Genomic DNA, 26,561 nt, shown 5'->3' with positions numbered 1-26,561 from the left:
TACTTTAACTGCGGTGATATGCTGACCAGCACAATGATTTGAGGTGGAAGTGGTCCGTTATGATGTCATTTGGACGTGAAATGTAAAGACAAGAACTCTCACAGAAGTCCACTCTGTAGCGAAACAAAGTTCCAGTTGGCACATTTCTTCTGACTACAAACAATGAAGACTCATTCGACGCACTTATCATTAACTAGCAGTTACAACGATGCCACACTGTGGGGCTGCGTGAAGATCACACGCCTTCACTCGACATGTATGTTATATAAATGTGACAGTAATGAGATGCTGGAACCTGTGGGTTCACGAGGTAACGCGCAGGCATCGGATAGTTCCTAGATAAGCAGATGGAGGACCACCACATGAGCAGAATAGCAAGATCGGACTACACCTTATCTCTGCAAATCATTCAAAGTCACATAGCAGCCGATTTATTACGGAGTGACTGATGGAAGGAGAAATGTTGCCACACCATTCACTACGACGACTGGCATTAAAGCCACAACTTTGGTAGTTTCACTTCAGGTGGTGGTGTGAGCAGGCAGTTCGGTCGCATGCAGAATTGTGTTCAGCAATGAGGTCCTTTATCTCCGACCACATGTGACAATGGTGGAGACGTGTCAAACGAGAGTCTTTCACTGAAAGTCACTAATGCATTATCCCTGAAGTATTGATGCGGCAGGTCATCTGTTATGATTAAAGGTTGTAGTAGTAAAAACGTTGGTTTCAGCACAGAGGGATGTTGTCTCATGTGCACATCCCGATACCATGACCCTTGCCAGCAATTAGGACGATTCATGCCCAATCACAGCTAAAATATGCATATTGTCCCCACAGTAGTGATATTCTCCCTTGGCATACGTACATGGTTACATGTGATAAATTTCATCTTCGGTTCAATGTTGACTTAAATATATTTTAAAACATTCTTAATAAGAATTTATGAGACTGGCCTGTCTAAATATTATACCAGACGGCCCGCATGCGCCGTACTTTCTACTTACAAATGTCCCGCATGCACTAGTTTTCGAAGGAGCACTACAACGTCCTGTATTTCGGATGTACGGGCGAGTTGGCCGTGCGGTTAAAGGTGCGCAGCTGTGAGCTTGAATCCGGGAGATAGTGGGTTCGAACCCCACTGTCGGCAGCCCTGAAGATGGTTTTCTGTGGTTTCCCATTTTCACACCAGGCAAACCTTTCCTATCCCATCGTCGCCATAAGACCTACCTGTGTCGGCGCGACGTAAAGCAAATTGCAAAAAGAAAAAAGTTCCGATGTTATGAAACAAATGGCAGTCATTTTACTATGGTCGTCTCACGAGAAGTCGCACGGATGCGAGGTAAGCCGTGCGAGCGGTAAGCGTGGCTACTACGCATTAGGTATTAAGGCCTGACAATAAACATCTGTTTCGTCCACGGTAATCCTTGGTAACTGAGCTGCTGTTGAGAAGCTTCGAAGTGTTAATGCAAATCTGCTTTAGTTACACATCGACTCTAAGTACTGCATAATGAACAATTTAATAATGAACATGCATCTGTTTCATGCAGTCTGCCACAACTAATGTTTGTAGCTTAGTGTAGTTCCTGTTACTCGTCAGGCGCAGATAGCACTGCGCACGTTCCATAACAGGGTGCATTCGGGAATACGCCACAGATGCAGAAAATAATATTTAATAACTTATTAATTTATACACGTGTAGACATTCCACTCTATAAAAGAGTGTTTTTTAATGAAACAACACTAATACTGATCGGAGAAATACGTGCGTATAAGGCAGACGTCTCTTTGGAAAGTCCTGTACATACAGCCTCCAAGCTTCGGCTGCATTCCGACCAGATTGTCTGTATATTAAAATGATGTCTGTGTATTCGTCGTTGCTGAACACACTAACCATTGGCGATTTTCAGACAACAAATGTAGTGCTGCCGTACCATACACCAGCCTAGTACTATGCGATCGAAAATGAGGCTTACTAATGCAAGGGGTTGCATTAGACGGGTAGCGCTGAGGAACAAGCTGCGAGCCAACGTCCGGTTGTTTACTCTTCATATTCTCACGTAGCGTGACTGCTGGTAGTAGTGCCCCTGATCAATGAGTAGACGTCCCATTCACCATTTGTGTATGCGCGACATTTGTAAGTAGACAGTACGGCGCTCGCGGGCCGCCTGGTGTATATATATATACATTTAATTTAATGTAATTTAAGTGGTAATATTGTATTGAACAGGTTGGACAATATATGTATATTTTATTAAGACATTTTTAAAAAATATACGTGCATAGCTCCCTAATTTGCCGCAAATCAACAACATAGGACAAGCTAGAATGTCAACTGCAGTCATCCTTACCACAAAATAGAAATGTTACGATGGTGTTACAATCTTTGGGCTGGGAGACTGCCTAGTGTTTATTTGGACGAGACCTGAGTAAATTAAAGTTATGTAATGCTGGCAAGACTCCACAAATTCAGGTGGTATTAGGTTTCCCTTAAGGAAAGATGAATATTTAATTGGTTGGGCCGCCGGTTCAGCAGGGCATGGATTTTTGAGACATGCTAGATTTGTTTTCCAATAAGAATTCAATCTGCATTATTGCCAAAAATATAGTGAAATATTTCAGTAATAGTTTATTTATTTGTTTATAATCAGGACTAGCAAATGTCTGTGTGGTAGTTATGGACAATGCAAGTTATTACTTGATATTGAAAGAAAATAATGTTCTCAAACAACACGTGGAAGTCATATATTCCAGAAATGCTGAAAGGGAAAATCGTCGTGGTTGACGAGACCTTAACTAAGGCTGAGTTGCTACATATTTAACATAATACAGGGATGTGTACAGGATTTGTGAGTTGCATGAAATTGCCACTGAAGTGGAACATGAAGTTCTTCGTCTTTCACCTTACCATGGCCAATATAATCTAGGAGAATATATTTCGACATAACTGAAAGGATACGTGGTGAAAAGAAACATAAATTGTTTAAAGAAGGATGTGCGAATACAATTGGAAGGTACCCCAGAAAAAATAATCGTCCATACGTGGAAAGCCTCCGTGAGTAAGATTGAGAAATTACAAGATGAATAGTTCTCGATGGGCTTGCGTGATGAAGCTATGAAGAGAATACTCGTAGTAGTCAATCTGGACACTGCCAGTGACGATGGTGAAGACAATTTTTCAAGTGATGGTAAAATATTAAATGTTTGCCACTACTATGAATCGGAATAATGACATGCATTGATAATGTAACTGCGTTTTTTCCTAATGTCTCAAAATTATATAAAGAAAATATTTATTTTTGAAACAATGCAATAACTGAAGAAACGAAGTGTTGAAAAACTGTAATTAAAGAAGATATGTGCGAAAATATATTCAAAAAAAAAAAAGAATGAATGGGAATGCTATATCCTGAATTTTTTTTATTCACACAGTAGCTTAGGTGTAAATTATTTCGTGACTGTATTGCATTAACTGTGTATAAACTGCTATCTGTCCGACTCGTTGGCTGAATGGTCAGCGTACTGGCCTTCGGTTCAGGGGGTCCCGGGTACGAATCCCGGCCGGGTCGGGGAATTTAACCTTCATTGGTTAATTCCAATGGCTCGGGGGCTGGGTGTTTGTGCTGTCCCCAACATCCCTGCAACTCACACACCACACATAACACTATCCTCCACCACAATAACACGCAGTCACCTACGCATGGCAGACGCCGCCCACCCTCATCGGAGGGTCTGCCTTACAAGGGCTGCACTCGGCTAGAAATAGCCACACGAAATTAAAACTGCTATCTGGAACTGATACGAAACTTTTCTTACCGTTTCATTTTTCGGTTTGCTCGATTTCCTTCATGCTTCGAATAGCACTCATGGCATATCCTCATATCAGTGTGTCATTACTCACTGAGTGGCCAGAAATCATGGGAGGACATTAAATGTGATGTTAATGCCGAGTTGCTCCCCCGCGAGCCCACAAAATGGCAGTAATATGGCGAGGCATTGGCTCGATAAGGTGTTGAAATCGTTCTGGAGGGATCTGGACCCACCGATCTTGCACTGCTACCCATAATTGGTCGTGTGTAGTTGGTGCGCGGTTCATGGAGCGTACGCCAGCATCGACAGCATACCATAAATGCTCGATTGCATTAAGAACGGGGGATCTGGACGGTCAATTCATGGTCATAACATCAATGGAGTGCTTCCCCAACCACCTGCGTTCCACCATAGAGAGGTGACATGGCGCATTGTGGTATTGAAACACGGCATCTCTATCAGGATACTATAGGGCCAGAAAAGGATGCAGATGGTCTGAAAGAATGTCCACATAATGTGCATCTGCCAGGGCTCCCTGCAGCCGGACAATGGGACCTAACTGCGACCATGAGAACGCCGCCCAGATCATAACTGAGCCACCTCCCGTCTGGACACAACCTTGTTGACACCCAGGATCCATAGCTTCATGGGGCACACGCCACACTCTCACGAGCCCATCAGCTCGATACAACTGGAACCGGGATTCATCGGACCATAACACACACCGCCGCTGTTCCATGTCCACTGCCGATGTTCGCGGGCCCATGCACGTCGTTGAGCTCTGTGTCGGGGTGTCAGCAAAGGGACACGAGCTGGTCGTCAGCTGGTGAAGTCTATGCGGTGCAGTTGCCTCCTGGTAGAAATGGGTTCCTGAGTCCCAACATTCTACTGGGCGGTGATCCGGCTTACAGCAGCCATCAGCGCCAAGTATGTTTCTGCAGAGGCGACCTGGTGTCTGTTTGTTAAATACCTGTGGTCTTCCTATGCGGCGGTTTATGCGGGTGGTAACATTCTCTCTGCGATATTGAAGATGCACCCTCGACACTGTTGATCTCAGAAACCTGACTTCGCGTGTAATCTCCGCAATGACCCATGCGCCGTGCGTCTATGATCGTCCCACGTGTTGCCCTCTTCATGACACTGGTGTCTGTGACAGACTGCTCAGCTCCGCCGCAATAGATGTATGTGATGCTGCGTTCGTAGAATTTCATTTTATTTTTCGTGCTACCCTGCAGTACATTGTAATTTGCTACGCCAAACTTCTCTAAAGATACAATGGTTTCCACCTGCCGTCTGTAACCTTGAGTGGCATATATATAATTGTTTTAAGATACTTTTTGCAACCAGCTTTGTAGGTAAGATAGATACATACAGGCCAGCTTTCATTTTTCACGAGTTAACGTCATTAAAGGCGCCGGACTTCCAAAATAATATGTTCCTCGTCCCTACATAGGTAGATTGCACGGTCTCATCATCTGCAAATTGACTACATAGGGAGCAAGTTATAAAGCATTCATTGATTTCTGCATCCTATCTGTCTTTTGAGAAATCCTACATTTGTTATTTAATGTTACTACCATTTCGATGTTAATGTGCATTGTTCACAGCAATTTTCCTTGATTTCATGATTATTCAATCGGGCGAGTTGGCAGTGCGATTACAGTTGCGTAGCTTTGAGCTTGCGTTCGGGAGATGGTGAGTTCGAATCCCATTGTACGCAGATCTGGGGCCGAACCTTAATTAAAGCCACGGCCGCTACCATCCCAATCCTAGCCCTTCCCTAACCTTGCATCACCGAGAACCTTCAATGTGGTTAATGCGACGTTAAACTGCTGGCAAATACAAAACTATTATTATTTCTTAATCTGTCTACCCTCCAGGGTTTGGTTTTTCCCTCGGACTCAACGAGGGATCCCACCTCTACCGCCTCCGGGGCAGTGTACTGGAGCGTGAGACTGGAGACGAGGACCAGTACCTCGCCCAAGTGGTCTCACCTGCTATACTGAACAGGGGCCTTGTAGGGGTATGGGAAGCTTGGATAGGATAGACAAGGAAGAGGGAAGGAAGCGTCCGTGACCTTAAGTTAGATACCATCCCGACATTAGCCTGGAGGGGAAGTGGGAAACCACGGAAACCACATCGAGGATGGCTGAGGTGGGAATCGAACTCCTATACTAAGTTGACTGTCCGACTCGTTGGCTGAACGGTCAGCATACTGGCCTTCGGTTCAGAGGATCCCGGGTTCGATTCCCGGCCGAGTCGGGGATTTTAACCTTAATTGGTTAATTCCAATGGCACGGGGGCTGAGTGTATGTGGTGTCTTCATCATCATTTCATCTTCATCACGACGCGCAGGTCGCCTACGGGTGTCAAATGGAAAGACCTGCATCTGGCGAGCCGAACCCGTCCTGGGATATCCCGCCACTAAAAGCCATACGACATTTCATTACATTTCATTTCATTTCACTAAGTTGACTTCCCGAGGCTGAGTCAACCCAGTTGCAATCCTCGTACCACGTTTTAAATTTCTTGGTAGTGCCGGGAATAGAACCCAGGCCTCCGAAGAAATAACAGAGCAGATTATAATACACCCAGCCGCAGTGCGACAAATCTTTAAATAACAACTTATTTAATAATAATACGTTAACAGGTTCGATCGTAGCTAATTCTGGTGGCATTTGAGGTTTTTTTTATACGCAACAACTCTGTGTCATTGGTATCCGGCATGTTAAAGAATTCGTACAGGACAACATTTCGAACCCCAGTGTTTGTAATCATTGAAGGGAAAATAAACAAAGGACATTATCATTGTTATCACAGAGGGCATAAGGTAAATATGAATTAATGCAGTATACTTATTATTACACAATATTTATACTGTTATGTCTGAAAGGTTCCTGCTTAATACTTCAGTAGTAATGTTTGAAGTATAGAAGGATTTTTAAAAAAATGTGTTTACATTTCGAATGACTGAGTTCTTTGTATTGTTCCAGTTCATTTTTGATTGGTTTCCCAGTTAAGTTTATATGAACGCAAAATACAGGTAAGTCCGTTTCGACTAGAAGAAGAGATTGGACAAAGTGGGTAAGAGCTACACTGTGAATATCGAAGTGTAGCCTACATGTAATGTGAGGTACATCGTGTTCGTGTATTTATTTCAAGTGAGTGTGAATAAGTAAAGTTGACAAGGTCGTACTTATGTAGGTAAACATACTCCTGTTCAGCCAACAAGACAGGCCCGGGAGGAACCTAAAACTTTACAAGCTACGTATGTTCTGGAAGTAACATGGGCACATGTAACTCAGCACTGAACACACTTACCAGCTGGGGGTAATCTGGTCCGCGAGATTGTCAGTTCGGGTAATCTCCAGCGCTGAGCATCGTCGCTCCACACAGCATCGTTCTTTATCTTCTCCAGGTTACTGAAATGGAATGATGGTTAAATTAATTATAATGTACCACGGATCCGTTTGAAAGGCATGTGAATGCCTGGTGACTGATATCCATTTCACTCGTGAACCATGAAAGATGAATTGATATTCATAGCAACTTGAGAATGTATTAGTTTACTCTCTGATGAAATTTGTTGACAATAAAGTTCAAATTTAAGAAACACGTGGGCTATAACGTACACATAAGAAACAGAATAAGAACAATTGAAATGCTTTCTGGCCATGACATTATTTTATTTTTGCGTGAGTCATTGAAAATTACTCCAGCTGCTTCCCGATACAGGATCGAGGGTGAGGTGACATTGCACGGCATGTTTTTTTACGGCTGGATTCCCTTCCTGACCCCAACCTCAGTTGAGGAGCTAATGAGGACGAAATTAATTATTGTGAATGAATTAAATGGGTAAGGATGTGGAAGGAATCGGCTATGGGCCGTGAATAGGAAACTCTCCCGACATCTGCCTGGAAGTGAAAAATGGGAAACCACAGAAAATCATTCTCAGGACAGCCGACGGTGGGATTCGAACCCACTCATCTCCCAAATGCGGAGCTTTGCTGCATAGCCGTAGCGCGAGGCCACTCCGCTCAGTACTGTGAGTGGTCAACAGAGGAGAATTCCAGCCTTGACTGACTCTTGTACCAAGCTCTGTTATCAACAGTCTCAAAACCATCTTTGATCGTACCAGACTTTCACTGACATAAAACGCCGGCATTATCTTGAGAGTTGTCTTTCCCAGATTTAGTGCTCCAGCATCTAAATGTTGAATTTATTAGTTATATTTCCGGTTAAATATAGCCAATTCGCCCCTGTGGTGTAGTGGTTAGTGTGATTAGCTGCCACCCCAGGATGCAAGGGTTTGATTCTCGACTCTGCCACAAAATTTCAAAATTGGTACGAGGGCTGGAACGGGGTCCTCTCGGCATCGGGAGGTCAACTGAGTGGAAGAGAGTTCGATTCTTGCCTCAGCCATCCTTGAAGTGGTTTTCTGTGGTTTCCCACTTCTCCTTCAGGCTAATGCCTGGATGGTACCTAACTTAAGGCTCTACGACCGTTTCCTTCCCTCTTTCTTGTCTATCCCTTCCAATTTTCCCATCCCCCACAAGAGCCCTGTTCAACATAGCAGGTGAGGCCGACTGGCAGAGGTACAGGTCCTCCATCCCAGTTGTATCTTCCAGGCCTAAAGTTTCACGCTCCAGGAAACTGCCCTTAAGGCGGTAGAGGTGGGATCCCTCGCTGTTCCTGTCTCCAAGGATTGAGCATTCTCTTTGACGATTAAACAGTTCCTGTCTCCAAGGTTTGAGCATCCTCCTTGACGTTTCAACAGTTCTTATCTCCAAGGATTGAGCATTCTCTTTGACGATTAAACAGTTCCTGTCTCCAAGGTTTGAGCATCCTCCTTGACGTTTCAACAGTTCCCGTCTCCAAGGTTTTAGCATCCTCCTTGACGTTTCAGCAGTTCCGTCTCCAAGGTTGAGCATCCTCCTTGACGTTTCAGCAGTTCCGTCTCCGAAGTTTGAGCATCCTCCTTGACGTTTCAGCAGTTCCGTCTCCGAAGTTTGAGCATCCTCCTTGACGTTTCAGCAGTTCCGTCTCCGAAGTTTGAGCATCCTCCTTGACGTTTCAGCAGTTCCGTCTCCGAAGTTTGAGCATCCTCCTTGACGTTTCAGCAGTTCCGTCTCCGAAGTTTGAGCATCCTCCTTGACGTTTCAGCAGTTCCTGTCTCCACGGTTGAGCATCCTCCTTGACGTTTCAGCAGTTCCGTCTCCGAAGTTTGAGCATCCTCCTTGACGTTTCAGCAGTTCCTGTCTCCACGGTTGAGCATCCTCCTTGACGTTTCAGCAGTTCCGTCTCCGAAGTTTGAGCATCCTCCTTGACGTTTCAACAGTTTCAACAGGCTTTAGTTGGCAGCCATCTTGTATACGCTTGTATTTTCTTCAATGAGCACCAAAATCCACTCATGGAGATCCACAGAGCGAACACTATCCTGTCTGCCACACACTTGACCCGCTGTTGAAACGATCCTGTGTTTCGCAGTTTTCGTATAATAGCTTGAACGTTCTTCCTGGAGGATGCTTATTCTGAAAGCGACACGCGTATACATGCCTTGCTTTTGTTGCATTACATTCGGCACATCCATACATCACATACATACCTGTGTCATGTATCTGTAATACTGCATTCGAGATAGTGTGTGCCTTTGAACACCACCATCGGTAACTCTGAAGATAATCCTCTGTCATTTCCCCATTTTCACAGCAAGCAAATGCTAGGGTTGTACCTTAAGGAAAGCTATGGCCAGTCACGTGTGTTAATGCGACCTTAAGCAAGTAGACCGGATTCTTGATAACTATAATACATAATAATAATAATAAGAAGAATACTGGACTGAGTAGATCAGACGGTATAACTCTGGCCTTCTGAGCTCAAGGTGGTAGGTCCGATCCTGGCTTAGTCTGATGGTAAATACGTCAGTTTCGTGTCGGTAGATTTACTGGCATACTGGCAGCTAAAATCTCCTGTTGGACAAAATTCCGGGACCTCGGCGCCTCCGAAGACCGTAAAAGTAGTTAGTGGGACGTAAAACCAATAACATTATTATTATTATTATTATTATTTGGACAAATTGTATTTCGCGGGTGCGAATACAATGCAGTAGACGCAATGTATATATCATTATTACAGTGATTTGAGTGCTCAGTTATATTATTTATGAAGTTCTGTTTTATGGTGAATTATAATATGTGATGTCATCGATTCACCAAGGGGGCGTTGTGTGATAGTACATATATCACACCCTCGCACTATATGTAGAAGTGAGAGATGTTATTGTCAGTATTCGATTATTATTATTATTATTATTATTATTATTATTATTATCAGTATTTTATTTGTATATTTTGTCATTTATATTTGTAAGCTGGGAGATCTCCATATATGTAGTACGAGTAATTTGGTTTGAACAACGAGTGGGAAAACACTGCTATATTGGACTCTGGTAATTTGTATGACTCATGCGGACATCCCAGTGTCTTATGAGATGTACTTGTTGTTGTCGGTAAGTTCGATGAATAATGTGGATAGCCCAGAATCACATGAGCTTGTTGACGTTGTACTAGGAAAGTTCTATGACTCATGTGAAACACCCCAGAGAGTTTGTTTGTGTCTTGGGACCAAGAAATAGTTCACGGCGTGGTCTTGACAAGAGGATCACTCATGATTGGCTGGCCAGGATGAATCTAGGCGTATCATGTGAGAGGAAGCGGAATGCTGATGTCTATAAAGATTGATCATACGGCGGGCAACGACTCACACGGTACGGGAATAAAATAGTGCTGATACACGGTACTGAAGTGAGAGTGCTGCACTATACTGGACTGGACTTCAAACGTTCGTGGAACGTAGTCTTGTTATGTTCGTGGAAAGTGACTGATCGACAAATTGTGGAGTGCTTACGCATTAGGTATTGCAGCACCTGTGGCGGCCTGGTATTATATATTTGTCGAAAGCTATCTCAGACTTTCCATAATTTATGTTCAGGATCGACAAGCGTGTGTTGCTCAAATGTATATATCTTTACAACAAGTGTTAAAGTCTGTGAACACAGTATTACGAGGTACAGTATCTGTGTGATGTTATAACTGCCGATTATGAGAATCGGCAAGTCTTGTTGATACAGAGACAGTGAAGGGCATTTATCTACATATATGTGCATTGTTCAACGGACTATCTACAAATGGTGGCTTTGTTCTCGCTTTCGTTTTCCCACTGTTTTCCTTGTTGTTGTTGTAAATATGGAGTCTTCCAGCAATCTTTTGTTCGTGTGTTATAAGTGTATTTTGGTGTGTTGATGAGGTGCTCATGCACGGATTTTATTGAGAATCTAGTTAGATATTTTAGAATCAGTGGAGTTATTGATGAACCTAGGTGCAGTTCCTACCTATTTAGTCGTTTTCAGAAGGTTAGGTAAGGCCTGAAGCAGATGTACCAGTACGCAGCATTATGTACACACCCTGGGATGTAAAGAATTATCATGCTCTATCTAAATTCGAGGGATCCATTCTGGTGAACTCTGGCGCCCATACTACGGACATTTCGATTAAATGTTTTTATTAATTTATTTCAAGTATTTTATGAAGTTTTTGAGAAAAGTTATTTATTTATATATTTTCATTCATGACATTATTTATCAGTATTATCAAATAGTTACACATGTCAAATTGTCAAAATAAAATTCACGTCGCTATGTTTCGGATTCCACGTACAGTAAACTAGGAAGTTCAGGGGCTATGATCATTATATCAACATTCATATAAACCTACAAAGTTGGTTTGAAATTCCAGCCTTTCTTTAAAGTACCACCGCTGATCTTCTCAAACGTTTTCTAAATATTATGTGTCAGATTCCCATTCCACGTCCGGTGATTACGAAGCGTGTGGAATTACTCCTTCCACAACCACCAGCTGTGACTACCAAGAAAGGCTGGATAAAAAAAAAGTATTGACTGCTTTCAAAATGTCGTGGCGGCTGTGGCACATCTGTCTTACTGTGACGAGTTCAGCGCTCAAGAAGGTTGTAACGATACGACTGACGAGGACGGGGACTCTATTGGTTGGGGGCAGCTGCTTTTAAATGATATATCGCTTTCTTTTTTTTGTTTAAATTAATTCTGGATTTATTTCCGCATGAATAGCATCAAATGAAAACTGACAAGCAGCTCAGTTACGTTAATATGAAGTTGAACTCCATCTTCTGTGTGTTGGATATTCTACTGAAATCTACTGGATTTTTTCGTGGGCAAATCTCCTGGTAAGACTGCCAACACTGTTGCATGTACCACGTAAATATGCATACGTATCTGACTCTAGAACCAGGGATGTGCTCTTGGCTTATAAATTAGTCACTCTCATACCTTCCCTCCCAAACCCACCCTGACCCATCATGAGTATAAAAAACCACACTTTAATGGTAAGCATGGAAATCCCTATGTCTGACATCGAACCGTTGAGGTTTGGCTCCTTTATCCACAAATCAAACCGGATATAAAAGAAAACCTAGGCTGAATGGCTTAGACGGTAGAGTCCTGGCTTTCTGAGCCTAAGATGGCAAGTTCGATTCTACGGCGTCCAAATACGGCAGGCTGGTCTCCGTAGATTTACCCGGAATTATAAAAGAAGCCCGCGGGACAAAATTCCGACAACTTTTTATCTCCGAAAATGTACAACTAGTTACTGAGATGTTTATTATTATTATTATTATTATTATTATTATTATTAAAATAAACAAGAATTTTAGTTGGCTCAGCAGTAGCAGAGAGATAACACTCACCTGTAGTTACACTCCTTCCGTAGTGTAGGCACAATTCTCTCCGTGATCTGTTGGTACAGTTTGAGCTGACGATCCAGTCTTCTAATGGTCTCCAGGTAGTCTGTGCGATCATTCTCAAATTCACTTTGCAGATCTGATATTTCCCTTTCTAGGGCACGAACCTGGAATACATAAATTAATAATGTTTGACTGTTTATTTAGATTGCATTCAGAAATGTAAACAGTGAGAAAACTATATTCTTGAGTGTACAAAATTAAGTGGTGGTTTGAAAGACCATTCCTTGACAAGGTGTGTATCCAGCCAAGAGCTCGGTAACATCCACTGGCGCCTGAGGCTGCAAAAGGACACAGCTCGGAGACCAGGGTAGTCTCTGCGTAAATACAGCATCTTAAGGTATTATCATCTATACACTGTACAAAATAAAGTTTCCGTTAGTTATTTCTCGGTGTTTCTGCCAAGAGCCACTGAACAGAATTAGACATGATTTTACTGCTGTATAGAGCATTTGTTAAGGAAGGTTTAGGTGTATGATTGTGTATCTTTGCGGGGTCTTCTTCCCGTGGTGCTCAGTCCGGGAGATGGATACTTACTAGCTTTTGCAGATCTACAGTGTGATTGGTTACTCATGTATCTTGATGGATACGTGAGAAGGAAAATTGTAGTTAAAATCTGCTTTCAAGAACGACGTAATTCTTAATTTTAATTAAATTTCTTAGCGCTTAAAAATTAACGGACGTGGAAACATAAGAAAAGTAAAGAAATTAATACATCCAATAATGATGAAACAAACACATATTGGCATACTCTTACAGTGGCGTTATAATTTAGATGAGATTGTTCAACTTGCAACCTGTTGCTTTTCACTACCCCGTCCGTTATAGATTAACGTTTCAGAATGTATATGGATTATGTCTTCGTTTTGTGGAGAAATATAACTATTACAACCATTGTTGCAATTTACTTAAGGTACTCGACGTCTATTACTTATCTACGACGAAGCAAAATTTAAAATAACATAGTGTACAGGCCTATATTTGACTTTCAAAACTTGCGGCAAGTTTGTAAGCAGGTTGGTTTAATAAATAATCCTGTTCGTTATTTGTCTGTCGAAAATAATATTAAACTGACCAGCTGTCATATCTGCCATAAGTCAAAAATATTTTTGTACGATTGCAAATTAATTCATGTGGGTTCATATCACACTAACAATGATGTTAGTATGAAAACGATTTCGGAAAGAAAGATGGGAATAAGATGAGTGAGTGAGTGAGTGAGTGAGTGAGTGAGTGAGTGAGTGAGTGAGTCAGTGAGTGAGTGAGTGAGTGAGTGAGTTTGATAAATACAAACCTGCTTCGACATTTCATACAATGAGACCGAACACTAAATACATGTTTATCTTTTCGATAACAGCACTATATCACTGCGAATATTATCCTTGCTTGTCACAGTAAATAGTTAATGACTGCACATTACAACATGTTTTTTTTCAGATTTTCCACCTTTTAGCTTAGTCTTCTATCACCGAACACACTTTTGGGTACAGAAAACGATCTTTCCATTTCCAATGACGTCATCGGGGCATATATGAACAGTGCTAGAGTATGTGGATCAGGTCTTTCGAGTTGACGTTATATAGGCTACTTGCGTATCTGTGAAGACGAGGCCCTACCTACAGTGAATTCTAATGCTGAAGAGTGCACGCAAACCCAGCCCCCGAGCCAATGGAATTAACCAATTCGTGACCCGGACGGGAATCGAACACAGGACACCCTGGGCCAAAGTCCTGAATACTAATAACTTAGCCACGGAGCCGGACGACTCTTTGGATGATTACTAACCTTACCGCAAGCTAAATTACGTGTAGGCTAGCGAATTTGCATAAGATTGAGAGGGTAGTTCTTTTCCCTCGCTCTTGTTTACCTAGATCGCAGTTTTACCTTTCTTAGATACTCCCAGAGGCCTAGACTCCTAACACTGATGCCCCAGGAGAGCTTGGTGTGGTGATGGAGGGAACTCACCTTATTTTTATACTTCCTCAGAGCTTCAGTCTTCAGTGCCAGTTCTTGTTCAATGTCGTCGTACACCTGAAAAATAAGACGTGAAGGTAACTTTACATTTAATCTAACTAAAGGATAAAGCTTGGTATTTTAAACAATTTCCAGAAGTGAGCACAACAGTCTATTTTTGCATTTTTGTCGTTGTTTGCTTGGATACCGCTCTCCGTCTTGTCTTTACTTCAAACTGGTGTCGATCTAAGGCGTCTTTTACTTCATCATAGAGAGGTAATTCAGTTACAGACGTTATCATCGAGGCTCTCAGAGTGTTAGTATGCACAGGGAAATTCAGGAGTATAGCGACTTCTCTTGCGAGCACTCCTTCCCGGTCAACACGGCGATATCGACTGTTCCCAAAGTGGCGCTACTGCAAATTATCTTATAGAGCAGCCTAGTTCTCTTAAATAAAAGTCACAACGCCTAAAGGCATTCTCCAAGGCGTGTTCGAGACTTCTGAAGAAGTTCTAATCTTGTGCCGAGTGTTGTGTTTCAGTTTTGCTACGACGAAATATGCTCCAGATGAGCTCAAGTGTGCCCCAAACGTCTTAGGTGCTCCATACGGGACGCCTTCCTGCCCAGTTTGTAACTAATCGATCAAATATACCAGGTGACCTTACTGCCACTTTGAGGTAACTAACCTTACATATCTTCTACTAAGTTATTCTACTTTCGTGTACACGAAGTAACTGAATATTTTTTCATGGCATGCATTATGCTTGACGCTACATTCAACTAAATGGTTTTCACGAATACAGTGAGGTGATCGAATCGTTATATCGATGTATCGATGTATCGATTTAAACGAGACTATGGAATGGGTACGTGGGTATCTGGGAGTGAGATTTGTAGATCCTAATGGGTAAGTAGGAGATACGAATCTACGCTCAATTGGCCTTCACTTGAACTGCAATGTTGCATATAAGTTAGACGCCTTAGACGGCTTACTCTCTCAAGCAATTTCCCATTACATTTGCCATATTTCCGAGACTTGCCCGATGAAACGTCAGTCAAGAGCCTCAAACAAAACACCTACTTTCATCGAGAAGAACCCGAGATTATGATTCCAGAAATGTGATTCATAACTAATTTTAATAACACGGATTAAGAAAGTGACATAATATAAACCCACATCTCAGTGAATATATCACACAAAGTAAACATTAATGTTATCCACAAAACTGTGAAACAGTTCTATAAAGAATAGCCATGCACTAAATTAGAAGAAATGAATAGAAAGGAAGGTAACAATAAGATAAGGAAAGATACGCACAGTACAGTGCCACAAGAATTCGGCACACGACGAAAGATCAAGAAATAGAAAGAAACAGATACACACAGTACAGTGTTATAAGAATTCGGCACACGACGAAAGATCAAGAAATAGAAAGAAACAGCGAACCAATTGAAAAAGCCTCTTTCTGAACCATACCACAATAATCTCAAGCCTAACGGAGACATTTCTGGCTATGGTTCTACTGTTTACAGAAGATAAATGTCCCCTTACAATACAAATTGGTGTTTAAAGAAGATATTCTGAAATCCTTAATGTCCGACTCGTTGGCTGAATGGTCAGCGTACTGGTCATCAGTTCACAGGGTCCCGGGTTCGGTTCCCGGCCGGGTCGGAGATTTTAATCGCTTCCGATTAATTCCTTTTTTTCTGGCTATTTGTTTTACGTCGCACCGACACAGATAGGTCTTATGGCGACGATGGGGGAGAAAAGGGCTAGGAATGGGAAGTAAGCGGCCGTGGCCTTAATTAAGGTACAACCCCAGGATTTGCCTGGTGTGAAATGGGAAACCACTGAAAACCATCTTCAGGGCTGCCGACAATGGGGTTCGAATCCACTATCTCCCGGATGCGAACTCACATCTGATTAATTCTTCTGCCTCGGGGACTGGATATTTGTGTCCGTCCCAACACTCTCCTCTTCATATTCACACAACAGTACATTACCAACCACCACGGATACACGCAGTAGTGATTACATCCCTCCATAAAGGGTTGGCGTCAGGAAGGGAATCCAGCCGTAAAACAGGGCCAATCCACATGTGCTACGCAGTTCGCACCCGCGACCTCACAAGTGTGGGAAAAGCGGTAGGAAAAGAATAAGAAGATTCTGAAATCTTTAAATTTACCAAGTTCCTGACAAAGCGTTTCAGTGTAGGTCAATCGGATCACAGGCATTCATAAAACAACCATGTTATTGTTACCTGACCTCTCTTTGTTACGTAAAATGGCATCGCATCTGTCTAGAAACTAGAGGATTTCTAGATTGAATGGAGATCCGACATTATCAGCTCTGCTCCATACTACCCAGCAATATTCACTCGCAGGTTGACGAAACTCTTAATTGCACTGAGGAACATCAGTTCCTTGTTGACTGATGGGTAAATGAGGGAATGTATTTGCGGAATGATCTCCACCCACAATGCTCTTCTGGAGCTTCTGTAACTGGAAACAATGAGTGTGTATCAAGTTCTATAGCCTATTTGAAAGCATGCATGCACCTACATGGAATAACATCGAGCAAATACAATCTGCATTCTCAAGAAGTGAGCTCTAGGTTCAAAACAAACTTCAGTAGACAAGGGACAAATTAAGAAATCCAGTTCTCAAAGCACTTATCTCTCCAAAATTATGACAGGAGAGGCATGCTAACCATTTAGCTACGGAGCCGGACTTTTGGCAGATAAGCAGTTATGTTAATGTTAACAATGAGGATCCAATATAAAGGAACTCTGAAGGCAAGAAATTCTAAACAGAAATTATTTGTGTGTGTTACGATGGATTAATTGAAATTATGATCATTTAAAACAGTGTAAGTCTTGTGCTTCGAGAGGGAAATTGTGATAAATGAGGAAAAACATACCTGGAGCATGACACCTTCATCGTCGTCCATCTTGGACAAAACCTTGGCTAAGACCTGCAGCCGTCTCTCAGATGCTCTCTTTTTGCGGAGACGTCTCTCCTTGGCCTCCTTATCGTTAGCTCTCTCTCCACCCACCATGCTCTTCTGGAGCTTCTGTAACCTGGAAATAGTGAGTGTGTATCAAGTTCTATAGCCTATGTGAAAGCATGCATACACCTACATGGAATAACATAGAGCAAATACAATCTGCATTCTCAAGAAGTGAGCTCTAGGTTCAGGACAAACTTCAGTAGACAAGGGACTTCTTCTTCTACTTCTTCTTTTATGGCTTTCCCTCAATCATCTGGGACGGGCTCTTACGTGGATTAAGCCCAGTTTTATATCGGATGCCCTTCCTAACGCCAACCCTATTGTGTGTTTCTGTGGTGTTTGGTAGTGGTGAAGTACTGTATGCAAGTGAAGATACGTACTAAGATGATCACAAATACCCAGTCACCGATCCAGAGGAATTAACTACACGCACTTAAAGTCTCCGACTTGGTCGGGAATCGAACTCAGGGCCCTCTGAACCGAAGGCCAGCACGCTGACAGTTCAGCCAAGGAATCCGCCTTCAGTAGATAGACAGATAGATGAAGTTTATTTTAGCTGGTAAAGTTAGGAACACGTGTCCCTGTCTTACACTTAACCAGCGAATACATAAATAACATAAAAAATATTTAAATATTTAAAAAAGACACTGAAACAAATTACTATGCTACTGTGGTATCTTATTGTTTTAAAATATATATTATATTACAAAATATCAATTAACACTTTGCTTCCTACAGTAGGTACAATAATACAATGAGTGGCCAAAAGTCATGGGAAGACACTGAAAGTGATGTTAATTACGAGTTGCTCCTCCGCGAGCCTTCAAAACGGCAGCAGTACGAGGCATCAACTCTACAAGGTGTTGGAATCGTTCTGGGAGGATCTGAACTCACGCATCGTGCACTGCTTCCCACAATTGGTCTTGTGTAGTTGGTGCGGGGTTCACCAGCATCGACAGCATCCCATAAATGCTCGATTGGATTAAGATCAGGGGATCTGAAGGGCCAACCCATGGTCGTAACTTCACTGAAGTGCTCCTCCAACCACCTGCGAGCCACCACAAATCGGTGACATTGCCCATTGTCTTGTTGAAAGATGGCATCTCCACCAGGGTACTATAGGGCCAGAAAGGGATGCAGATGGTCTGAAAGAATGTCCACATAATGTGCACCTGTCAGCGCTCCCTGCAGCCGGACAATGGGGCCTAATTGCGACCATGATAATGTAACCCGGACCAGAACTGAGCCACCTCCCACCTGGACACAACCTTGTTGACACCCAGGATCCATAGCTTCATGGGGCATACGCCACACTCTCACGAGCCCATCAGCTCGATACAACTGGAACAGGGATTCATCGGACAATACCACACACCGCCACTGTTCCATGTCCATTGCCGATGTTCGCGGGCCCATGCACGTCGTTGAGCTCTGTGTCGAGGTGTCTGCAAAGGGACACGAGTTGGTCGTCGGCTGGTGAAGCCTATGCGGTGCAGTAGCCTCCTCACAGTCCTGGTAGAAACGGGTTTCTGACTCCCAACATTCAAATGGGCGGTGATCTGACTCACAGTAGCCCGTCGAGCGCACAGTATGGTTCTGCGGAGGCGACGTGACGTCCGTTCGTTAAACACCTATGGTCTTCCCGTGCGGCGGTTTACGTGCGTGGTCAAAATTCTCTCTATGATACTGAAGATCCATCCTCGGCACTGTGGACCTTGGAAACTGTATAATCTCCGCAATGCGATGACTCATGTGCCGTGCACCGATGATCATCCCACGTTCAAAATCGGTTAACTCGCGACGTGTTGCCATTCTCACGACACTGGTGTCTGTGACAGACTGCTCAGCTACGCCGCAGCTAGCTGCAACGCTCAGGGGTCATACGCGGTACATTTTCTAATGGAACACCCCTTCCCGTGACTTTTGGCCACTCAGTGTATAAGACCTACGAAGAAATTAAAAGACATACACACATACATACATAATCATTATAGACTGTTATGCCTTTCAGCGTTCAGTCTGCAAGCCTCTGAGAATTTACTAAACGTCGCCACAATCCTCGATTTGCAACTAGTGTTGTGGCCTCATTTAGTTCTATACCTCTTATCTTTAAATCGTTAGAAACAGAGTCTAACCATCGTCGTCTTGGTCTCCCTCTACTTCTCTTACCCTCCATAACAGAGTCCATTATTCTCCTAGGTAACCTATCCTCCTCCATTCGCCTCACATGACCCCACCACCGAAGCCGGTTTATGCGTACAGCTTCATCCATCGAGTTCATTCCTAAATTAGCCTTTATCTCCTCATTCCGAGTTCCCTCCTGCCATTTTTCCCACCTGTTTGTACCAGCAATCATTCTTGCTACTTTCATGTCTGTTACTTCTAACTTATGAATAAGATATCCTGAGTCCACCCAGCTTTCGCTCCCATAAAGCAAAGTTGGTCTGAAAACAGACCGATGTAAAGATAGTTTCGTCTGGGAGCTGACTTCCTTCTTACAGAATACTGTTGATCGCAACTGCGAGCTCACTGCATTAGCTTTACTACACCTTGATTCAATCTCACTTACTATATTACCATCCTGGGAAAACACACAACCTAAATACTTGAAATTATCGACCTGTTCTAGCTTTGTATCACCAATCTGACATTCAATTCTGTTGGATTTCTTACCTACTGACATCAATTTAGTCTTCGAGAGGCTAATTTTCATACCATACTCATTGCACCTATTTTCAAGTTCCAAGATGTTAGACCGCAGGCTTTCGGCACAGTCTGCCATTAAGACCAAGTCGTCAGCATAGGCCAGGCTGCTTACTACATTTCCACCTAACTGAATCCCTCCCTGCCATTTTATACCTTTCAGCATATGATCCATGTAAACTACAAACAGCAAAGGTGAAAGATTACAGCCTTGTCTAACTCCTGTAAGTACCCTGAACCAAGAACTCATTCTACCATCAATTCTCACTGAAGCCCAATTGTCAACATAAATGCCTTTGATTGATTTTAATAATATACCTTTAATTCCATAGTCCCCCAGTATAGCGAACATATTTTCCCTCGGTACCCTGTCATATGCTTTCTCTAGATCTACGAAACATAAACACAACTGCCTATTCCTCTCGTAGCATTTTTCAATTACCTGGCGCATACTGAAAACCTGATCCTGGCAGCCTCTCTGTGGTCTGAAACCACACTGGTTTTCATCCAACTTCCTCTCAACGACTGATCGCACCCTCCCTTCCAAGATGCCTGTGAATACTTTGCCTGGTATACTAATCAATGAGATACCTCGATAGTTGTTGCAATCCTTCCTGTTCCCTTGCTTATAGATAGGTGCAATTACTGCTTTTGTCCAATCTGTAGGTACCTTACCAACACTCCACGCTAATTTGACTACTCTATGAAGCCATTTCATCCCTGCCTTCCCACTATACTTCACCATTTCAGGTCTAATTTCATCTATTCCTGCTGTCTTATGACAATGGAGTTTATTTACTATCCTTTCCACTTCCTCAAGCATAATTTCACCAACATCATTTTCCTCCTCCCCATGAGCTTGACTGTTTGCAACACCACCATGATGATTTCCTTTTACATTGAGAAGATGTTCAAAATATTCCCTCCACCTCTCCAGTGATTCCCTGGGATCTGTTATGAGTTCACCTGAATTACTCAAAACACTGTTCATTTCCTTTTTCCCTCCCTTCCGAAGATTCTTTATTACTGTCCAGAAAGGTTTCCCTGCTGCTTGACCTAGCCTTTCCAGGTTATTACCAAAATCTTCCCATGACTTCTTTTTGGATTCAACAACTATTTGTTTCGCTCTGTTTCTTTCATCTACGTACAAATCCCTGTCTGCCTCGGCCCTTGTTTGGAGCCATTTCTGATAAGCCTTCTTTTTACGTTTACAGGCTGCTCTCACTTCATCATTCCACCAAGATGTTCGCCTTTTCCCATCTTTACACACAGTTGTTCCTAGGCATTCCCTTGCTGTTTCTACTACAGCATTCCTGTATGCCACCCATTCACTTTCTATATCCTGAACCCGCTTACTGTCTACTGTTCGAAACTTCTCACTAATCATATCCATGTACTTCTGTCTAATTTCCTCGTCCTGGAGATTTTCTACCCTTATTCGTTTGCAGATAGATTTCACTTTCTCTACCCTAGGCCTAGAGATACTTAGTTCACTACAGATCAGATAATGGTCTGTATCATCGAAAAATCCCCGAAAAACTCGTACATTCCTAAAAGATTTCCTGAATTCAAAGTCTGTTAAGATATAGTCTATTATGGATCTGGTGCCCCTAGCCTCCCATGTGTAGCGGTGAATAGCCTTATGCTTGAAGAATGTATTCGTAACAGCTAAACCCATACTAGCACAGAAGTCCAGCAAACGCTTCCCATTCCCATTAGCTTCCATATCTTCCCCACATTTACCAATCACCCTTTCGTATCCTTCAGTTCTATTCCCAACTCTCGCATTGAAATCGCCCATTAGCACTATTCTATCCTTGCTGTTCACCCTGACCACGATGTCACTCAATGCTTCATAAAACTTGTCAACTTCATCCTCATCTGCACCCTCACATGGTGAATACACGGACACAATTCTTGTCCTAATTCCTCCCACTGACAAATCTACCCACATCATTCGCTCACTTACGTGCCTAACAGAAACTATGTTGCCTGCAATGGTATTCCTGATAAAGAGCCCTACCCCAGACTCTGCCCTTCCCTTTCTAACACCCATCAAGTACACTTTATAATCTCCTATCTCTTCCTCCTTTTCTCCCCTTACCCGAATATCATTTACTCCTAGCACATCCAGATGCATCCTCTTTGCTGACTCAGCAAGTTCTACCTTCTTTCTTCCATAAGCCCCATTAATATTGATAGCTCCCCATCGAATTCCATTTCATTCGCCAAGTTGTTTCCAAGGAGTCCCTCGCCTGTCAAATGGGAGTGGGACTCCATTACTCCCATAGGTCCGAGGCTTGCTTAAAGTGTTCTGAGCTCGGTAAATTCATGAAGCAGGATGCTGCCCTACTTGCACATAGTCCAAGTGAGGATCTCTCCTCTAACGGGTTATGGACCACCGGTGAATTGTGTAGTCCTAGCCGCCTGATTACAAGGAGGGCCACGACTCAGAATATGTCCGAGATGCCCACTCCCATTCCATAGCAACTGGTATCCCGACTCTCAGGACCACTTACTAGGCCATCAGCCGTTGCCCATGGTTCACGAACTAGGACGTGACTACAGTAACCCACAAACATGAACCATAATTAAAAGACAGTTAATGTTAATAATAACAATAATAGGTGAGCCTCCGTGGCTCAGGCGGCAGCGCACCGGCCTCTCACCGCTGGGTTCCGTGGTTCAAGTCCCGGTCACTCCATGTGAGATTTGTGCTGGACAAAGCGGAGGCGGGACAGTTTTTTTCTCCGGGTACGCCGGTTTTGCCTGTCATCATTCGTTTCAGCAACACTCTCCAATACCATTTCATTTCATTAATCATTCATTAATAATTGCCCCAGAGGAGTGCGACAGGCTTCGGCAGCCGGCACAATTCCCATCCTCCCCGCTAGAAGGGGGCTTCATTCATTCCATTCCTTACCAGCTCAAATGAATGGAAACAAACTGTGGATTTTCAGTAATAATAATAATAATAATAATAATAATAATAATAATAATAATAATAATAATAATAGACAAGAGTATATGTTTAAATACAATCTTCCACTGTGGCAAGTATTTAACCAGAGAAATGAACTGAGTAGAACTAGCCGAAATTGTTCAACACTATAATATATAAAGTTGACATTTCATCCTCCTCTTACCTTAGTTCTCTGAACTGATGGCTTGTATTTGTGGAAAGAGACAGTAAGAGTTTGGTGATAACAGTTATTCTTTTAGGACGAAAAACAGAGATTTAAAGTCCTGAAGTAATCGAATCATATTTGTGAACAGGTATCGGTTTAGTACAACTACGAAATAGCTATTTCTTAAATACAGAACTACAATAAGTCCTAGAACTGTCCGGCTACTACGGTGAATGACCAGCGTCACGCCTTCGGTTCAGAGGATCCTCGGTTCGATTCTCTGTCGGGTCGAGTGTATTAGCCCCGCCTGGTTGATTAAATTGTCCTGGGGACTCTTTCTCTCTTTCCATATACAAACTGCACTACAAACCACCACGGAAATACGTAACAGTGAGGAGGAAGGGCATCCGGTTGTAAAACAGGGCCAAGTCCTCGTGTGAGATGCAGTTCGCACTCACAGCTCCACCAGAGAGGAGAAGAAGAAGAAATTCTAGAATTCTTATGACAAAGGTTTAGAGTAGAATGTAAAATGTGAAATTCTGATGGAATGTGAGAAAATTCAACAGGTGTGAGCGTATTTTCTTCGTGAATGTTTAAATATACCGTGAACACCTTAAACTGTACTCATCAATACATATACTAATCGGAGATGATCTTGACAATGATTTTTTTACGTTATGAATTAGAAATGAAATGTCGTATGGCTTTTAGTGCCGGGATATCCCAGGACGGGTTCGGCTCGCCACGTGCAGGTCTTTCTATTTGACTCCTGTAGGCGACCTGCGCGTCGTGATGAGGATGAAATGATGATGAAGACAACACATACACCCAGCCCCCGCGCCATTGGAATTAACCAATTAAGGTTAAAATCCCCGACCCGGCCGGGAATCGAACCCGGGGCCCTCTGAACCGAAGGCCAGTACGCTGACCGTTCAGCCAACGAGTCGGACTTATGAATTAGAGTACGTAATGAATGGACACAATATTGAGTTTGATCTACAGTATAACACCACTCAGGATATGAAGGATTATAGAAACCTCTTAAGTCCCGAAAGAACGGCATGTCTGTCCATCTTTACTTACCAGAGTTATTGAGCTCATATCAGCTGAAACGGTGAACAATAACACTGGAAGTATCCCTCTCAAACGTAGCCTCGATAATTTACAAACACAGTCGCTACAACTATGTCCCATGTCTTCTATATGGAGGAGCAATAACAATAGAGCTAGGCAGGGCTTCCTTGGGATTAACCCACCAACACTGTGGTCTCTAAAGTCTGAGCTATTTCCAGATCTATGATTGCTAGTCACTGTTGTTATTATTATTATTAATAATAATCATAAATCATGAGATTGATTTCAGAAGTAGTCAAGCGAAGTGCGTGGAGAGTAGTTGTACAACTTTTCTCTTCCGATAGAATTCTCTATTTGTTTTAAGTAGCATCGAAACAGACAGGTCTTATGCCGACGATGGAATAGGAAAGGATTAGGACTGGGAAGGAAGCGACCGAGGCCTTTATCCGGGTACAACCCTAGAATTTACCTGGTGTGATAATGAGGAACCACGGAAAACTATGTTCAGGGCTGTCGGCAGTGGGGTTCGAAAACACTATCTCCCGAATGCAAGCTCACAGCAACGTGACGCAATTTCGCTCGGTATGAATGCTTGTTTCGTCAAGAAAATGTGTAAATATGTCCCATAATAATGCCTTCTTTAGAGGGAAATAATAATATAGGGTTAGATTCAGATCATCCCTGGTTGCGTATTACATGCGTGGCCCAGTCCAGACCTGTTCGAGAGAGACTTGTTGTGGGCTAATCTGAAGACCATGCCCGGGACTGTCAGCTGAGGACAGAAGTGAAAGTTCTTCCGGTGTCTGCTGTCTACTACTGGTAGTTCAAGGGCATCAATGGTTCTGACTAAAAGAAGGGTTGGATACTTACCTCAAGAGGACTTCTTGTTGCGCGGCGTTCAGAACATCATTGTCTCTGAAAGCAGAGAATAACTATACTTAAACATATATCATCAAACTGTAATAACTCTAACAACTGTACCTTATGTTATGATGAATGATGGATGCCCAAGTCATCCCTGTCTTAGTCTACTCCGCGAAGACACCTAATACACTTAAGAAAATGGAAATTGCAACACCTTGAAGGCATTGGTCATTTGTGTTGATTTTCAAGATATGGAACGGTGCCATGCAGGTATGTAAACGATCAAAGTTTCAGACCCATTGGATTGTTGCTATAGGTCTCCCCACATGATTGGTCGCGGAGGAATCAACTCCAGAATACGGACTCTGGTGTAGCGTAGTTGACTTGCAGTCTGTGCAATGAAGTGTTCCCCGTCAAACATGCGTCGACGACAGAGAAGAGCACGCTATCAACAACTGTCGCCGTTTGAGAGGGCTCGGATAATTGGGCTGTGTGAGGCTGGATTATCGCTAAGGACTGTCGCTGCACGTGTTGGCCGACAGGCATCTACGGTACAACGTGTATGGCAGCAGTTGTCAAATGAAGGTACCCACACTCGTAGACCTGGCACAGGCCCAGCGCGACAGACAACTGTGAGAGAGGATCGCCGCATCATTCGGATGGTCCGGATGGAACCCCATGCAACAGCAGCGCAAATTCGAGCAGCTGTGGCACCCCACGTTACACAACAAACAGTTGGTAATCGCCTGCGTGTAGCTGGCTTACGAGCCCGTGTCCCTGCAGAAGATGTTCCATTGACCCCACAACAGCGACGTGTAAGGCTGGCCTGGTGTCCAGAAAGATCGACGTGGGTCGACGAATGGCATAGGATCGTCTTTAGTGATGAATCGCGCTTCTGTCTTGCCCGCAGTGATCGCCAGAATCGTGTGCGCCGACGTACCGGGGAGAGGGGCCTCCCAGATCTTATTGTCGAGAGGCATTATGGTCTGGGGAGCTATTGGCTTTAATGTGAAATCACAATTAGTGCTTGTTGAGGGCACTATGACTGTTCGACAGTACGTTGATAGGGTACTCAATCCAGTGGTTGTCCCTATGATGGCGAACATTGCTAATGGGATGTTTCAGCAGGACAATGCCCGCGTTCACACTGCACGCATCTCCAGAGAAGCTCTCCACGACATCACAACCTT

At 43.1% G+C, this 26,561-nt stretch overlaps 1 protein-coding gene across 1 annotated transcript in view; it reads right to left on the bottom strand.

Moving 5' to 3' along the window:
- Nucleotides 1–26,561, bottom strand: part of LOC136863524 (osmotic avoidance abnormal protein 3-like) — a 268,651-nt gene that overhangs the window by 66,970 nt on the left and 175,120 nt on the right. Inside the window, exons 12-16 of the mRNA XM_068225983.1 lie at nucleotides 25,378–25,422; nucleotides 17,513–17,672; nucleotides 14,605–14,670; nucleotides 12,586–12,746; nucleotides 7,129–7,229 (exon numbers count right to left, since the gene is read on the bottom strand). Coding sequence (XP_068082084.1) covers nucleotides 7,129–7,229; nucleotides 12,586–12,746; nucleotides 14,605–14,670; nucleotides 17,513–17,672; nucleotides 25,378–25,422 — 533 coding nt within the window. The remainder of the gene's footprint in view (nucleotides 1–7,128; nucleotides 7,230–12,585; nucleotides 12,747–14,604; nucleotides 14,671–17,512; nucleotides 17,673–25,377; nucleotides 25,423–26,561) is intronic.

The sequence above is a fragment of the Anabrus simplex genome, chromosome 2 (genome assembly GCF_040414725.1).
Source record: "Anabrus simplex isolate iqAnaSimp1 chromosome 2, ASM4041472v1, whole genome shotgun sequence".
NCBI lineage: Eukaryota > Metazoa > Arthropoda > Insecta > Orthoptera > Tettigoniidae > Anabrus > Anabrus simplex.
The sequence above is the reverse complement of the archived record's forward strand: the minus strand, read 5'-3'. Positions and strand labels throughout refer to the sequence as shown.